Source organism: Rhynchophorus ferrugineus, unplaced genomic scaffold, assembly GCF_030347505.1.
Source record: "Rhynchophorus ferrugineus isolate W39M unplaced genomic scaffold, kcgeb_rfMv2 rfM3, whole genome shotgun sequence".
In the NCBI taxonomy this organism is placed as follows: Eukaryota; Metazoa; Arthropoda; class Insecta; order Coleoptera; family Curculionidae; genus Rhynchophorus; species Rhynchophorus ferrugineus.
The window spans coordinates 20,598,557-20,616,238 of NW_027472582.1; the positions used below are offsets into that span (position 1 = coordinate 20,598,557).

At 32.0% G+C, this 17,682-nt stretch overlaps 1 protein-coding gene across 4 annotated transcripts; it reads right to left on the minus strand.

Annotated features, from left to right (window-relative positions):
• Window positions 1-266: 266 nt before the first annotated feature.
• On the minus strand, window positions 267-8,341 carry scra (anillin, actin binding protein). 4 transcript variants are annotated; one of them, XM_076399645.1, is made up of 19 exons: window positions 8,082-8,341; window positions 7,799-7,988; window positions 7,394-7,693; window positions 7,151-7,338; window positions 6,760-7,089; window positions 5,269-6,072; window positions 5,043-5,214; window positions 4,798-4,960; window positions 3,714-3,810; window positions 3,516-3,653; window positions 3,264-3,464; window positions 3,087-3,203; window positions 2,914-3,034; window positions 2,691-2,858; window positions 2,399-2,637; window positions 1,484-1,657; window positions 1,228-1,422; window positions 954-1,126; window positions 267-588 (listed from the first exon to the last, which is right to left on the minus strand). In XM_076399645.1, exons 1-19 carry the CDS (start codon window positions 8,097-8,099, stop codon window positions 492-494), a joined length of 3,885 nt encoding a protein of 1,294 aa, XP_076255760.1. In that variant the 5' UTR covers window positions 8,100-8,341; the 3' UTR covers window positions 267-491. The 4 variants fall into 4 exon arrangements, with proteins under 4 accessions (XP_076255760.1, XP_076255763.1, XP_076255762.1 ...); XM_076399648.1 differs by having other exon boundaries at window positions 5,269-6,009; window positions 7,394-7,621; window positions 8,082-8,298; XM_076399647.1 differs by having other exon boundaries at window positions 7,394-7,621; window positions 8,082-8,298.
• Between the last annotated feature and the right edge of the window lie 9,341 nt (window positions 8,342-17,682).

Sequence of the window (17,682 nt, forward strand, 5' to 3'; positions counted from 1 at the left end):
ATTAGCTTTTATTCTATATATTTATTAACTTTTTATTACTATTTTTAAAGAACTGAGCCCTCGCTTGTGACTCACTGCTAAAACAATAATATTCACTTATTTTGTTCAGTAAAATCTTTTGAAAAACGGACATTTATATTATTAAAATATTTTAATATTCTCAAGTAAACTGAAGTTGAGGTTTTTTATTCAATTTAATTTTCACATATCACAAAAATTGAGCATTAGGATGATGATAACCATGGATTTAAAATTAAAAAGGAATATTTTGGTGTTAAAATGTCAATATATTAGCAGCGTAACAAATAAATACACTTATTAAGGCACAATTAAATATACATCTTATATATAACATATAAAATTGTTAATCATATAAAAACAAAATTTAGATACATGTTTTGTTAAAAAACTTTGAATATAATATAATATATTGTTAAAGCGTGGATAAATTTGGATTTGATAGTCTGGAAAACTATACATATATATTGCTATTAGTCTTTTCCCCACATTCTTATAGCTGTTAGAGCAGCATTTAACTTATGGCACCATTCAATTCTTTCTTCTTTTGTATCAGCTGAGAGCAAATGCCTAAAAAATGAAAGCACAAAATCAGAAAGACTCCCAAGAAAAGCACCCCCTTCAGAAATTTTCTACTTCTGTTATTTGAACCTATATAGCTTTTCAATAACGCCAGATTGATTTTGGTCCAATGCGGCGGTTACGTTGCTTTAGAGGAGTCTGTTTTTAATTTGTTTATTGATGCCAAATTACCAAGAGTAGTTATTATCAAAATCAGCCAGATCTACGTGGCTCCATCTATGTCGTTGTGAGAAAACAACGAGGATATTTAATATTATTATATTAAATACCTCACACTTAGTCTCATTCCACATGAACATCGAATCGATTGTATTAAAAAACTTATGAATTTGAATATTAATTATTGAACTTACCTTATAATAGTTTTACTTCCTTTTCTTATAATTACTAAAGTATCTTTATCAGTAGGATATGCTTCTCTCTCCCTTTCAAGTAAGAATGTGTGTAACCTGGCACATATTTCTCGACTTACAGGAGCAACGTTTTTAGTAACGGATGTCTTTAAATCTATGGTATCGATTGGAGCCTAAAATTATATGTATGTGCATTATATTTGCAACAGTTCTATTTTAATTTCAATTATTTTTCGTAATTCAAAATGTATGTTAATCCAAGAATTTAACTAACCTGTTTCTTTTCATCATCTGGATATTTCCAATAGCTTAACTCGTGGCCCTTCAATAAACACCAACGTCTGTGCCATGCTCCAAAACCAGATATATCTTCAAACATTGTTAGAAATCCTCGGTGTTCTACCGAAACTGCTAAATCGCAATTGATCTTCATTTCCACACTACCTTCCAGGGGACTCATGGGAGGTGTCTATATAAAAAGTAAATGTTAAAAACCCATAAATATACCAGATATTGCATGTATAACATACATTGTTTAGACTCCATGTCTTTTTATTTAATGCTTGCACAGAGAAAACCACATATCCCATAAGAGCAAAAGTGGAGGATCTAACCACATTCGGTCCTGCCGGTGACTCTTTTGGAGGTCTCACCAATCTATTGTCTTGCTTGTTCTTTTTAGGTGTTACCAAGTTTTTAGATGTCTGAAATAATTATTATTTTGATTAATACAGTCTGTTTGGCATGAGTGTATATGGCTTTTTTTTTATTACTGTAATGAACAAGTATCCAGCCAATTCCTTTAAAATACTTAGTATATTGTTAGATACCGCCCTCCCACGTTGGGTAAGCACCTCCAGTAAAAACAGTTACCTACCTACCATAACCAGGATGATATCAAATCAAGTCCTCCAGTTCTATCTTGACTATAATCTAACAATATAGTCTTAGTTCTGACTTCATTTGATATTTTCCAGAAAATGTTACGATATCGTGTTTTTGTATTTGTATCTAGAATGACCGAAAATTTCAGATAGTGGCTTCAAAATACATGATGATTTTTGTAACTATGTCGGTAAAGCGTTATTCTTTAAATAATAACTTTAATAGTTTAAGCAAAAAATTCCGCCCAACTGTGGTTCCATATACAAGACAATCAAAAATGTCCTGCCCAAATATAAACAAAAAACCATACTGCAAGAACTTGACCGCAGTCGCCTGATGCAAAATCTCATAGTAATTATTTGGAATTTGGCGCTTGAAGGAAAGAAAATCTGAACTTCCTGAGAATTGGAGACCCAGCAAATTATCAATTTTTTTATCCCTCATAATTTAAGTTTTTCATACACACTCATATCAAGTAGATTATATATTGAATGGATTTTTTTATAAATAGCTTTTTAAAATATAAATTTAGTTTCAATAAATATTTCATTATTAATTACCTTCTTGTTAATATGGTATTTTACTTCATGTGGGAGGAATTCTTCTTGAGCTTGTAGACAGTATACTTCAAATGTTACAGTGAAATCACTATATATATTATTTAAAGTAACAGATCCAGGAATGTACAAGTCAGTGTCTGGGTTTTTACTTTTACTCGCAACAGTTGATATCAGTTTAGTCGGCACAACTTGTTCTCCACATTTAATGAGGCATACAACATGATGACCTTTACCACCAGCTAAAACAATAAAATTAGAAATTTTATATAAATTGAGGAAATGCTAGTCATACTGGCAGCTAAAGCTGTGACATATTTTTGTTTCATTGGCAACACAATATTGGAAATAGTTAAAGTTCCTTTTTCTAACGGTACCGTCTTTGATAATTTACTGATAGGCCTTAATGATCTTTCAACCCTCAGTCGTTGCAATTCATGCAAAGCTGCTTGTCTCCGATGACCTAGAAAAAGTTTTAAATCCAACTAAATCTTTCAACCAGAAATTAATACACTTACTGGCAACCAGTAGTACTTTCTCTGCTTCGACTTGTTCTGTAGATCCCGAAAATTCTAGTGTACTGCTGCATAAATTCAGCGCTTGACTGGTTTGGGCTATAATGTTTTGTTGTTTGTTCACCTAGAATTTGAGTTGTTACAGATATTTTATAATATTAACTTAAGTTACTTACTTCTCCTTCCAGAAAACTAATTTTCTCTTCGACTGCTTCATCTTCGTTACAGCTTTCTGTTTCAGACGACTCTTCTATCATCGGCTGTCTGGAAATTTGGCGAACAGGGGTGTGTACCTGAATTTTTTTAAATAAAAGTAAAAATAGAATACCTAAATATGCAATATTGTTACGTACCTCATTTTGTTGTTTTCTGTAAAAACTAACTGTGTGTGTTAGTGTTAGGACTTGTTCCCCATCTACTACTAAAGGAAGGTCTGTCGATTGTCTTGGTGAGTCGATAACTCTTTTTGGAGATTGAAATTTTGATTTTTGTTGAGATGGTGAAGTAGTGAAACTTTTGTAATGAAATGAATTTGATTGATGGGCTTTTGAATGCTAGAATAAATATACATTAGTCACAAATAAAAAATTTCTATTACAAGTTACCTTTGGAGAACCATGGCGTCCCTGCTTCGGTGGAGTTGGGCCATAGCTACTACCATCCTCATATATTTCTTCAGGAATTTCATCTAATTCACCCATAAGACTTGAACTTTCACTACTGGATGGTTCCGCATATGCTACCTATATAATTAGATTAAGAGTACTTTGAATTAGTACAAAAAGTATCATCATTAAACTTACCTTTCTTGTGGGAGTTATATTCTTGCAAACTGCTTCCAAAATGTCCCGTCCAAAGCTTGTATTAGGATCGCCAGAATCAAAACTATTTTCCATAAAACTGTCAAAAACACAATTGTTTTACAACTAGAATTACTTCAATGACAATGTAAATAGCTGTGAGTACATTTGCATATATTTAAATGGTATTCCACTATTCAGAATGACGTTAGTAAACATAAAATAATGAATGTTAGTATGGAGGTGAATGAAATGAAAAATATGAATTTATAAAATATTGATTTATTAAATTTTCTCCATGTATCACAGTATTTACATGTAAACAAAACATATATATATATATATATATATATATATATATATATATATATATATATAGCCCATTACCATACTAAAATTATTCTTAAATACGTTAAAATGTATTATTAATAAACAGCTGAAAATGTTCTTAATTATTGAATATTCATCAACTTATTAGAACATTTTAAACAAGCTTTATATTGTTATAAAGAATTCAGCTGAAATATACCTATTTTTTCTTGCAAGACAAACAAGTATTTTTAGTATGATTCTGGTTTAATTATGCTAATTAAAAGCCCCTTAAGTATATATAAAAAGACATTTAAAACACACATAATGTTAAAAATGGAACATAAATAGCAGTTAGTATTCTTGGTCAATGTATAAATTTATTATGAAATAAATATGAAAATTTTTCTAATTTTAAACTTCCTTCTAAATTCGCTAAATTTAGAATTCAAAATTACTTATTCCTAGTAAAATAAATAATATTAGTTAAAGTGCAGATATTTCCATTTCATTCTTTTTTGCGAATCGACTTTTTGGGTGCATGTTAAAGGTAATAGAATATCCACATTAAAATTCATAATTTTTTTTTAGCAAAATAGACTTTTTAAAATAGACATTTTTGGTAGAAATATCCACATTTATTTTATGTTATTGGAGAAAAGGTTTAGTAGCTGCCGTATTTGACATAAGACAAAACAAATGTTAAAAGTAAGCACCAAGCCCTATTTTTCATGCGAGACAAAGACAAAATAAGATCCAGTTGGTAATTTTATCGCACCTGTTCTCTTGGTTTGGTGTTGGTGTCCGAGTATCGGCATCTGTTGTGACTGTTTCGATGTCGGAGAGGTTCGGATACAGTTGACCAGCTTTTGGTGGCGACACTTTGATTCGCTTTACATCTTCTAAAACTGATACCACATGGGGACTATCTGAGTCAGCAGCTGTAAATTATTAACAGTAGAGAAAATGAGTTAATAGATTAATGACTATCTGGTAGTTGTTAATACTTAAATAAATACTTACAAGATATCCTGCCTCCACTTTTCCGTTTTTCTGCTGATCTCCTGGGTGTGCCAGTTATAACTTTTGCGGGCTTATCCTTTAACATCCTAGTGTTTTCATCGGCGCTTTCATCCTCTGAATAATCTTCAGAGTCACTAGGTGCCTGTTCTATTAAGTCTTGTTGAGCAGAAACCTTTAGATAACATGTATTAAGTCAAAAATACTACATAGATGTGCTATATTATACCTCTTTATTCCTATTAAATCTGTTTAATAACATATCCATTTCTTTTTGACGTTCCTCTTTCATTTTCTTGAAAATTTGCTCTTCTGATATAGTTGATTTGTTACCTAAAAGTGCTGCCATTTTATTAGCTATTCCATCTGCTTGATGAACTTGTGCCACTGTAGGTAAGTTTGTTGCAGATTTACCATTACAGTTGTTATCTGATTTCATTGATAGTGCTGAATTAACAGTTGATTTATTTGTAATACCATTATTTGGCGTTGTATTGTTTTCTTTCAATTGTACTACTTTCTGAGAAACTTTTATATTGTTTGTCCCCTCAGAAAGATTTGAATTACTAACAGATGAAACAGCTTTACTGGTAAGCCCAATGAATTTACTTTCACTTGCTTTCATTGTGGTATCTACTTTAACTGCAGCAGACATACCAAATGCTGCTTTTGGAACTAAGGCATCACCTTTATTTTTTTCAAATAAAGCCTTCCGTTCTGCAATACTAAGAAGAGCCGGATCTTTATCCGACTTCGTTGGGTTAACTTTAACCTTTGACTCAAACATGGCAGCCCTATTGGCTATAGACCCTGGTTTAACTGATTTTGCTTTATCATCTGTTTTTTTGACCGAAGCAACTTGATTCCTTTGATTGTCTGTTTTATTTATTTGCTGCTCAGTCTCTTCAACAATAGTTTGGTCAGAGTTTTGTAGCTTAGGTTTGGAGTGCTCTGATTTACTACCATGTTCCTGTGAATTGTATGAGTATACTAAGCGCGATGATGAGGTTGTACGCGTGAAACCTTGTGATTCCTACAATCAACACAATTTGTAATAATAAATATATTTGATTCAGGATAAAATAAAAAGTGCATTAAGTAAAGAGGTTAAGAAGCATTTTCAAAGTTGTATCTGGAAAATGAAAATATTCTAGAAGTAAATTGAGATAAAAGAAATAAAACTTTATGGCATATAACAGTTTGTTTATTGGTTAATTATCCATTCATTTTTATATAAATTTTGCAGTAAGTGGGCAGATTGATGTATATACCATTAAAACATAATGATAAAATAATATCCAACAATTTAAAATAAAAACTAAACTATTTATTTATTGTAATTGTTGAATATTTTTTAAAATTTAATCAAAAAACTCATTAGCAATAAAATGATTATTTTTTAAAGTTGAATATGAAAGAAGCCTTTCGTAAATTAGATAGAAAGTGCACAAGCACTGAACAAAACTGTATATTTGTGGTGCAATTAAATTAAATAAGTCAAGTGTTAAATAATTAAGATTTACAGTGCTGTGACTTATGAAAAGTGCAATACCCACCTTTCAACCATAAATTAAATATTTTAATTTACTTCAGAACATTCCATTATATTATGAGAATACCCAAAAAACCTCACCATATATAGAGGAATCACAAGGAAAATTCTACTACAAAGCAATATACAACACTAAAGTAAAAAATAGTAAATTAGCTATTTTCATACCAATGTATTCAAAACTTTTGGATCCCAATTAATTTGTTTTGGTATCGCTCCCTTTCCAACATCCTTCACAGAACTATTGAAATTAGTCTTTTTTGGACTGGTAGAAATATTTGATTTTTCCACGTCTATGGCCTTCCTTCCATTAGATTCTTCTTGTATAGGCAAAGCTTTCTTGGGACTCAAATTTTTAACAACTGGTGGACTTGGTGCTCTAGGTTTAGTAGATTTTGTTAAAGTAGGTTTTTGAGGAGTAGATGGTTGTTTATTCACAGGTGGTTGTGGTGCTGGAGGCTTCCATGTTTTCTTTGGTACTGCCTTGGTTAAATGGGTCTATATTATATTTAAAACAATAATCAATTATAATTAAATTCACAATAATAATGTTTCATACTGAGTGACTAAGGTCATCCTCCCACTGATTAATAGAATCTGCAAGGTCAGCCAGCTTGCTCAAGCCTTTTCTACTTATAGGAGCATTTCTTTGATTATTAATTGGATTTTCCTCATCATTAGCAATTTTGCTGTAAAACTGTGCTTCAGTTCTATGAATTGGCGAAGAAATATCTGGTTCATCTCCACCTATAAAAATAAAAATTATTTAATAAATGTTCAATAATTTGCTATAAAAACTTGCCTGCATAAAGTTTCCCTAGCCTCTTTAGCCTATTTTTTGACTCTTCCCTAAGTCCATTTTCTTGTGTATGGTGAATTATAGCTCTACCATCATTATAATTATCATTATTTTCACGCTCCTCAATTTCAACTTGAACATGAACATTATCGGCGCTTTTAACTTTTATTTCCATGTTAAAATCTTCTCTTTGTATATTTAATGTCTTGGTTTGTACAGTGTTTGGTGAACCTTCAATATTGGAAGAAATTCTAGTTATTGAATTTTGACGACTAAAAGGTGTATTTGAACAATTTATTATTCCTAAAATGAGTATGTTAATCAAAATGATATATATGAATTACAAAAAAATGGTAATGTTAGTATTGGATTATAGTAAATATTCTTAGTGCAGTGAGAAATGCATACCTAATGCTTTATCTTCATTAGTAGAGACACATTTTGTTAAGTTACTTTCTGAAAGAACAGCTTTTGGAGATATATGTTTGATTTCAGTCAAATTTGGTTCAGAAACAGCATTTTTATTTGATTCTTGTAATGGCATAACTTTTCCTTCACCCAGCATTCTTTGTCTTTCTCTAGCTCTAGATAAGATATTCTAAAACAACAATAAAAATAACTGATAAAAATGTGAATACACAATGAAAATACTAGAACTAATTAGTATATGAGATTTTAAACGGACACTCACCTCCGTAAATGGATCCATTGTTTGTTAGAAAGTTAAATTGTCCTGAAATGTTGGTATTTCACATAAAAACCACTATGAGAACACATAGACCGTGATCAGTATGTTTCAAAACAATACAATTACACAAAGAATGATATTCTGTTATGGTTTTTTTGCAGTAGTTTTTATAACGATCTTTTCAAACACAAACAAAACGGTTTCTAGAAATGTCACATTTAAAACACATATCTACAACCGTCTTCGCCAGAGGGCCAATTTTGAGCGTCATCTTGTAGTAACTATTTAAACTATTAAAAGTAATGCAGGAAAATATGATTAATTTTTTATTTATTTTTGTTTTTATATATTTTATATAATAGTTAATAAATGTAAATAAATAAAATAAAAAGAAAGTGAATAAATTATTTACCATATCCTCATAATAATATGATACAATAAATATATGATAAATTTTTTTAAAAGTTAGCTAATTAGCTAATTTTAAATGATTTTTAATTAAATTATAAATAGAAATAGTATCTACATATAACTACGTGTACAAATATATGGTGAAGCCTGGAATTTTTTAATGACAATATATTTAACATGTATAGAATTATTATTATTATTATTACTTGATTGATTTGAAAAGGAGAAATTGAACTCAGTACTAATTATGGTAATAAACGGATAATTTTAAGATTATCATGTCATCGATATTTTATAGAAGAAAGTGTTCATTAATTATGTATGTGTGTGAAAGTGTTCATTTGTTTGAATTCTAGATGTAAATCAACCTAATTAAAATAATTATTTAGACACTATAATACATTAAAATTCAATTAAATTTATTGTATATAAGGAGGAGATCATTTTTAGGGCTTTTTTCTCCGGGTTATCAAAATATGAACTCATATATCCTATTATTAAACACTTTGTACCTTGATAATATGGCGAAGGAAATTTTTAATATTTGTGTTAAATAAACATACAATTGAAATAATTTTAGAATACATGAAAATAGTGTATTTATAAAAAAGTTTTAATTTTTTTGTGATAACTAGTAATTATTAGTAGAATATAATGTTATTTGATCTCTATCATAGTATTAGTTATCTATTTGTTATATTTTAGACTCTCCTCTATCTGGACTTAAGTAATTGCTTAATATGAGCGTTGGGATTAAAGTCTACGAGATGGTAATTGATCAACTTAAAGGCTACCATAGAAGACATTTGGTCTTACTCCTTACCAATGATTAGGGTAGCCTTTCTTGTCGGATTTTGAATCCTTGACTATAAACACATGACATGCTCAGTGTCATAGTGTTATATTAATAAGTAAACGAATTTTTTATTGTTAATTTTGCGATAGACAAATTTACTTTAAAATGATTATTACCAAACTAAATATTTTATTTTTTATGCCGTATTATAATGTATTATAGTCAATAGCGATAGTGTCTGCTGTTAATTAATAATAGTATATGTATATTTATTGATATCGTATAATTTTATACTTTTTATATTAAATAAATTATTTAAAATATAAGAAACAATATTTTACTGATAATGTTGCGAAGGAAGGTATTATTTTAAGAGAGATTAAAGGATCAATATTTGATGTCTTACACCGTATCTTCTAAAAAAATTGATATTCGACGGTAGTGTTACCTACAATAGTGCTTATATGTTTATTCATACCGCAAAATGTACTTTTTAAATTAATAAATAGAATCAACAATATTTTTAAAGACAATTTGGTGAAGGTAAATAAGGGATTATTATAACAGTATATATAAAGATTGATATTTCAACAGCTATGATTTATTTTATTATAAATTACAAATGATATAAGGCATTTTATTACCTTTATTTTTGTTACAAAAAGCCAATACAGATTGATAGTATCTACTGTTCACCAATAATAATACTTAGTAATAGTACCAGTAATGGTATCAAAAAAATGCAATATCGCTGAATCAATACCTCTTTCATTTTGCCATGTTATCTGATGCTTTGCAGGGTGCTGTACATGAGTGTTTCCCGCCATAAAATTAAAGGTATTAAAGGGTAAATGATCATAAATGTCCAATCCCATCAAATGTCACAAAATTAATAAGTTAATAAAAACAACTACAAAACAGGGAAAAATATACTGACTGACTATTCTGTACCATAGAATTAGTAGAAATTAAACACAACTGATATAGATTATCGAAATGAGTATACGCAAATCGAGCCAATTATCTTCCCTATAGTATCAAACAGTGTTGTTGTAGTCCAAATCTAAACACTTGTGTGACTACTGAATATTAGTAGGTACGTTGCCAACTTGTGGAAAATTTCCTAATCTGAGGAGAAACTCTTGATAGGGGATTGGGATTATGTATTAAACTCAAGACTTTAGACAACTAAAATTTAAAGAGTTATTAATAAAATTCTCGCATCAGTTCAAACTCGATGGCTCTCGCTAAAAGTGTGTGTAAACCGTGTGTTAGGGTAGTACATTCCATTAAAAGCTTACTAGACAGAAATACCTTTTCTGATAATTCGAAGACTATCGAAGAAATGCTGATTACAATGATCAACCAATTCATCATTATATTTAGAATTCATGTCTTATTTGCTTTCACTGATAATGAATTTCAATATTTTGTTTCAATCACTAACATCCCTTCTTTATAAAGTGAAACCAGAGGTAGAAAATCTTTTGAATACACCGCCTGCTAGATTCATGAAAATTAACGTCAAGTCTTAAAATAATATGTCAAACCCTAACTTCAACAATTCTACACGTTTTCTAGATATAAGCGAAATATCCATAGGATGAAGACTGCTTTTGCAGATTTCTATAGAACATGCTAATAATTTGATATTACATTAACGTCAGACACTACCATGCGATTTGATTTCAGCGGTCCTTTATTTACTCCTGCCAGCGCTTCAAAAATCTGTGTGAGCACAAAAATTAGAGGACGAGTGGCGAGCTTATGCCTTGGTGGAGTTTGCCCAACATGGGCTTGAACTTCATGAAGATAATATATGAATACTTGTTCCCAAACATAAAAATCGCATCGTAAAAATCGTTTTCGTACGCATCGGTTAAGTAAAAATTTAGGGTCTTTAAGCTATTACAACAAAGAGCCGATATCGACTACAGATACTGTAGTGTCTTTAATGATAACAAGAAATTGAGCGGCCGTGTCAAGTTTAACCTTTCAAGCAATTCATAACATGGCACTTTATGATACTAACTTTATGAAATAATTTTAATAATAATGATTCAAGCCGGCTTGGTTGGCGCAGTGCAGGACGGCCCTCTTACTATTGTAATAGTCGTGGGTTCAAATCCTGCTGTGGCATGGTCTTAAATTTATATTTCTAATTGTCCTTAGGCTGGAGAGAGTGCAAAATCCAGCAAGGAAAATGATTCCAGTTACGTTAGTAATCAGGCTGGGTAAGACCGGATGTCTTCTGTGATGATCTCTGGTTCCTCAGGTTAGTCTGTAGGTTAGGCTGTAGACAATATGGGATTATGATTCAATTCAGTGATGAGGGCGGAAACAACTAAAGTAAGTATTTTAAGAATTTTAAAAAGTGTGAAAGATTTATGTCCATTTGATATGTGTGTAATTTTTCAGAATATACATGAGCACTTGGTTAAAATGTGCGAGGAGAGAGAAAATACCAACTGTTTTGCAGATATGGGAAATGCATTAGGAATAATTCAGTGATTAATTTTATCAAGAATGGTGTACACAGGTATTAACAGAAAAAACATACAAATACAATGATATCAAAATACTTGACAAGGAAACATGGTGAGTTTCCACTTTTTAAACTAAACTAAAACTCAGAGTCGATACGGCAACATTCGCGACATTTTAACGTCAGAAATTTAGATGACGTATGTTCACACCAACTTTGTATAGACTATACGTGTCATTTATAACATTGCATATGTAGGTATGTTCGCCAGGTTGGCCGAAATGTGTGGCTGTCGATGCGATTATTTGTCCGAACACTCACTACTATTTTTGGAAGGAATTTGCATGAGAACTAAAAACATTGGTTGAAGAAATACTTGTCTATTTCGACTTATAGTTGATACATGTGGTCGACGGGGGAATGGACAGGATATTAGGTTAAGGTAAAGGAAGTACGGTAGCGCTGTGGAAGTGGTACTGTTACAAGGGGGTAGAGAAAAAAAAGAAAAGAGAACGAGAAGGTTTTTTGTTTTTTTTTAATTTACTAGAATGACCAGCTAGAACCAAATGGTCTTCGGCAGATGTCGCTTCAGGTTCGGGATATGATTGTTTTGCGGGCGACAGAGACCCTGGGTTACGACTGGGACTGTCGTGGTTTGTTTACTACCGGGATTTGTGGACGGGTAGGGATTTTTATTAAGATGTTATCGTATTCTAAGGTTCCTATGGAGAACCTCACACTGAGCATGTTTATGAAATTTTTCACAAACGGGATGCCTGATTCGAGGTGTATATTAACGTTCCTCATAAACCACAGGGCTCTGAGTAACGCAAGGACTTTTCTGGGTTGTAACACTTGGAGTAGTTCAAGTTGTCTCTCCGAGACATACCTGTACCACACTTGTGCTTCATTCAGGCAGATTGGACGGACCAGCATTTTATACAGAGTCGCTTTCTGAGGGATTGGGAATTTGCTTTTTCTGCAGAGTAGAGGAAATAATAGGATGTATACGTCATTTCCTTTGCAAATGGCGTGGGCAGACCATTGGAATCTGTGGTCGAACTGGAGACCGAGGTATGAAACTTTCTGGAGCCATGGGATAGGGACTTTATCGATTTAGAGGCGATAGGCGCGAAACTCCTTCTTGCGGTGGAACAGAATAGCCTGAGTTTTGCTCGGGTTAATCTGCAGCCGCCAGAATTTGTACCACGCTATCACTTTGTTCAGTTGTACTTGGAGTCTATTGCGTGTTGCGTCGGGACAGTAACCGGTTGTGAAGAAAGCGGTATCATCTGCATAAAATGCTGTGTGTAGAGCGGGAAATCAGCCATATAAAGGTTGAATAGGGCTGGGGCTAATGGAGCGCCTTGCGGGACTCCTGCGGAGATTTGTTTACGAGAGGAGACTGCGTCACCGATCACTGCCGTCCAAGTATGAATCTACTAGGGATATTAGGTCATTCGGTAGACCTAGTTGTTTTGCTTTAAATATTAGACCGTGGTGCCATACTTGGTCGAAAGCTTTGGAGACATCTAAGAAGATGGATCCTGTTTTTCGACCTTTTATCATTGCCTGGTGGATAGTTGCTGCCACGCAGGCAGCTTGATGGAGGCAGCATGATGGTTTAGCACGGAAACCAAATTGTTTGTTTCGGGATTATGTGATGTGCGTCTGTGAAATCGTTTAATGCGTTCAATATCGGTTTTTCGGCAAGTTTGGAGAGTCAGACGTTATCGTGATGGTCTTTTATAGCTTGGAACTGCGTGGTATCCATCCACCGACGTTGCCAACCTTTGAACTTGTTGTAGGTGAATGCGTGGTGGCCTAAAGTGTCGTGGCGGTCGTTACACATACTTAAGCCTAGCGACATCTGTTAGAAAAACCGGTAATAACTTTCCGGTATACCTTGTGTAATGGATAAATTGGCATTGACAACCTTGTTTGGCAGCGCTCAAAATAATAGTTCAAGGAAAGAGATGTGGTTTCAATGAAGGAATGATTGCCAACGAGACGACAATTTGACGAGTAAAGTTGATTTTTGTATTAAAATTGTTCTATTAGTTAGGTGCGGAACTAATGTGTTACGTTTAAATGGTAAATGGTCGAAATAAAAGTCCGTGGTATTTTTTTAATGATTGCTATTCCAGTAAATAGAATTAATACATTGTCACACATACAATTTTTTCATACATCAAATTTGGTTAAAAATAATTGCAACAAAATTCGTCTAAAATTTTCACATTTTCTTTAAATACCTATATCTTACAAATTATTTATTTTTCCATAATGCCATGAATTTCACAGTAAGTTTTCAGTTTTCTAAACCTAATTTCAACGATACAAGTCATTTACTCAAAAATAAATTCTTATTGGCCACATAATTTCTATCCGAAAAAACGTTTCCCTCTCTCGCTATCGCTAAAACTTTATACAGTAATTTACATTTTGTCTTTATTGGCTTAAACTTTTCCTTTATACAAGTCGTTTGTTGTCCGTACAATTTTTGCGCGGCAAATAAAAATATATTTTTGTCTCTTTTAAATGATACTCTCGAATTTAAACATAATCCAAACGTGGCGAAACATTTTTTTTTGAAGTAAACAAATTGCGACGAAAGGAGTTTTTGCACACACATTCCCACAGTCTTCCATTCGAAAAAATTTGCTCTACAGTATATAAGATAGGAACTTAGAATAACTAAAAAAAGCAAACGTATAAGTTAAATCAAAAAAATGGCAGTCAAATTCAAAAACATAAAATGGCAAAACACGTCTCGTAGTAGGTATAGTAAAAAAAAAAATTAAATCGTGTACAATATAAATCTTAACCTACAAAATAATTATTAATCAGAATTTTCCAAGGTCGGCTTTTTGATCAGTTGGGTGCCGTTCTTGAAATTCCCTTTATTTCATTATTTTCAAGCCTACAACGTAATATTAATAAAAAATATATAAAAAGGCTCATACGTATATCTTAAAATTATTTTATATATATATTTTTTTAAAAACATTATACATAGATTTCTTCTTATAAACGTATACATAAAAAACAAAATAAATATACCTACAACTGTAGAACACTTAATATAGCTTCTGTTTGTATTTGTTTTTTTTCATAGTTGATTTGACCTTTTTAAATGTGGTGTGAATTTTGTTAGAAATGACGTGTAACGTTTTCGAGTTGATCGATTGGAACGATAATAATTTAAAAAAGTCAAATGTCATCGAAAAATTTCATGGATTCGATTAAAATTAAAAAGATGGCATTTATCTTTATTTTAGGCGCATCGGAAGCAAAATATTTTAAAGTAACTATTTAAATAAATACACCTTGAAGAATTCTTATACAGTATTACACAATACAGTAATTATTATCAAAAAATTGTCCCTTTCCAGTGTACGGAAACTAAAATTGGCATCGCCTTTGTGTAACCGAGTTTGTTGTCCTGATTATCTTTTGTTTTGCTTCGAATATAAATTATATTGCACATAGTTATGCATGGCCTCGTACGACCAAAGCTGGTATACAGAATCAAAATTCTGTTAAGATAATTAACAAATAAATTATAGAATTTTGTCCGATGGTAGATTTTATTTTAGTCGAGGCTACAAAAGACTAATGCTTTTAGTCAAAACCTGTCTCATAAGTTTGAACGTTGATATTTCCCCGCTTAGAGTAAAAACAAAAAAATAACGACACTTGTAACTATTGTACTATTCAAGAGTTTAACAACGTATACCTAGTTTATTTTTAGCTATGGTGCGATTAATACAGTATATGTTATGGCAAATGTTTGGTGAAATATCAATCTCTATTGTTTCCATTCAATAAATCTCATTGGTACTTACGTGGTCTTTTAACCTATGACGACTAATTCGACTGCTGAATATAGACGTTGTCAATTTAACCGAAATAATCCAACCCTGAGACAGTTTTAAAGGGACATCCAACATAACAATTTATTAACAAATAGCACGAAAACATAACTTTTAACAATAATTAGCTAAACATTAAAAACTACATTTAATATTATGTGGTTTTATTTTGTATGAAAGTATTTTTTAACCGCAGAATTTTCCGTTTTGCAAGGCCGAAAAGTGTGTAGTTTTCCCAAAAGTGACGTTTTGTTTATTGGTATCGGTTTCCGCCGTTGGGCCTGTCGAAAGACGAAAGAGAATTTAGCCGAAGAAGGACGGTGATCGTTTTTGGACAACTAATTTTGATAAGGTCGGTATTAAGGGAATCTTCCGAACGTCCGACCGGCCTGCGACGGCAACCAAACAATTTTAAAGTGTTAATGTGTGAAATTTTGACTGGAAACATAAAAATAACACCCGCTAAAATCTGTATCATTTTTTTTCTTAATTCGAATATTATATGTTGCACCGTAATGCGAAATGGTCTTTGGTTGTCAGTGAGTATTTTTTTTGTTATTTTATCCCGTCGAAATATTGTAGTTTAGCGTGCAACATTTTCGTATTCATTAAAATAAATATTGTCAACGAAAATATCGAAATGTCCTTTTTGAAATGCATCTTTACGTAAGAATGTATAAATATTTTTGTAAATGTACCCAAAAACGTGTGTACGTGTCAATGTAAAAATGTAATATATTTGATTTTTATATATTATTGTAAAAAAATAATAAGGTAACCCTTATTTTTGAAAAAATATACCAAACCTTGTTTTTGGGGAACTAAAAATCAAAATCACGTGTTAACTGAAAAGTGTCGCGAAACATACTGAATTTGTTTTCCGCTGTGTTTTCATCGGTACGCTTTTTTTTAACAAGAATTTGAATATTTTCCCAAAAGTGTCTAAGTTACGAAAGAACTCGAACTGAAGTGTGGATTATCGAAAATTTTTGTATAGGGCGTTTTTCGAACAAAAACGTCCGTTTAGGCTATTGCTTTTTAACGGAAACATTAAACAACCGGCGTTGCCGCCAGTTCAACCGTTTCCTCCTTCTGTGGGATTTTCACTAGCGTTTTGTCGGCTCTATTTCACTAAGCTATGTAATTATTATATACGGAGTAGGGCAGTTGTTGTTTATATCGTTAAGGAGTAAACATTATGGTTACTTTCAGATGTGAATTAATTGATAAAAAAGTATTATTACGCGATAATTGCTTATATATAAACATTGATTTGGATTACATTTATACTTGTAATATCGGCTATTGAAAGTCTGAGTGTGTAATTAGCGGGGGAGTGGGAGGGGAAGGTTGTGTGTTACTACATTTAATCTACTTGATGGCCACTTTTTTTGGGCCCCGCAGAAGGAGAACGGCGGCAGCGCCCGTCAAAAAACAGTCAACTGAAAAGTGAAACTGAAAATTGGTGAGAAAATTGAAAAACTGTGTGCCACCATTACGACGACACTTTGTAATTGTGGGCTATTGCAAAATAAATTTTGTTTTTTCGCATGTAATTTTACAATAAATATACGACGTTATCGGGCAGTTTAGTCGTTATATTTTGTAAAATACACTTAAAATTGGTAACAGACCACCGGACCGTCCCGAGCCAATATCAATACCGTTACCTAACCTCATTTTTATTGTTTTATTTTTAATATGCTGTCCTAAACGTGAATATTCGAAATATGTTATCAGTCATAAATAACAGCATTGTCATAGTTTGAACGAAAACGTCCCGGCGTCTGTTACTGGAGAATCAAAAGAAAATAATATGATCTCAGGGATACACTCAAAGACAGAGGCGAGTTGGGCAATTTGCCTCGTGCCCATAACAGACCCGTCTGACAGCGCACATCGCTCCCAGATGTCAGTCCGCGAGAGTAGATCCCTGATTTTGGGCTATGGAAATTTTTTATTTGTGGTAACTACTTAAGATGTCTTAAATAGTTAAGAAAAGGGCAAAACTTATTGAAGCACTTAGTGCAACCGGGC

Bases quoted from the DNA above. Each gene is read 5' to 3' on its own strand.
- scra (XM_076399645.1), bottom strand. The intron at 7,090-7,150 runs GTATGAAACATT...AATATAATATAG, and splicing joins AGGATGACCTTAGTCACTCA to ACCCATTTAACCAAGGCAGT. The intron at 6,073-6,759 runs GTATGAAAATAG...TGTTGATTGTAG, and splicing joins CAAAAGTTTTGAATACATTG to GAATCACAAGGTTTCACGCG.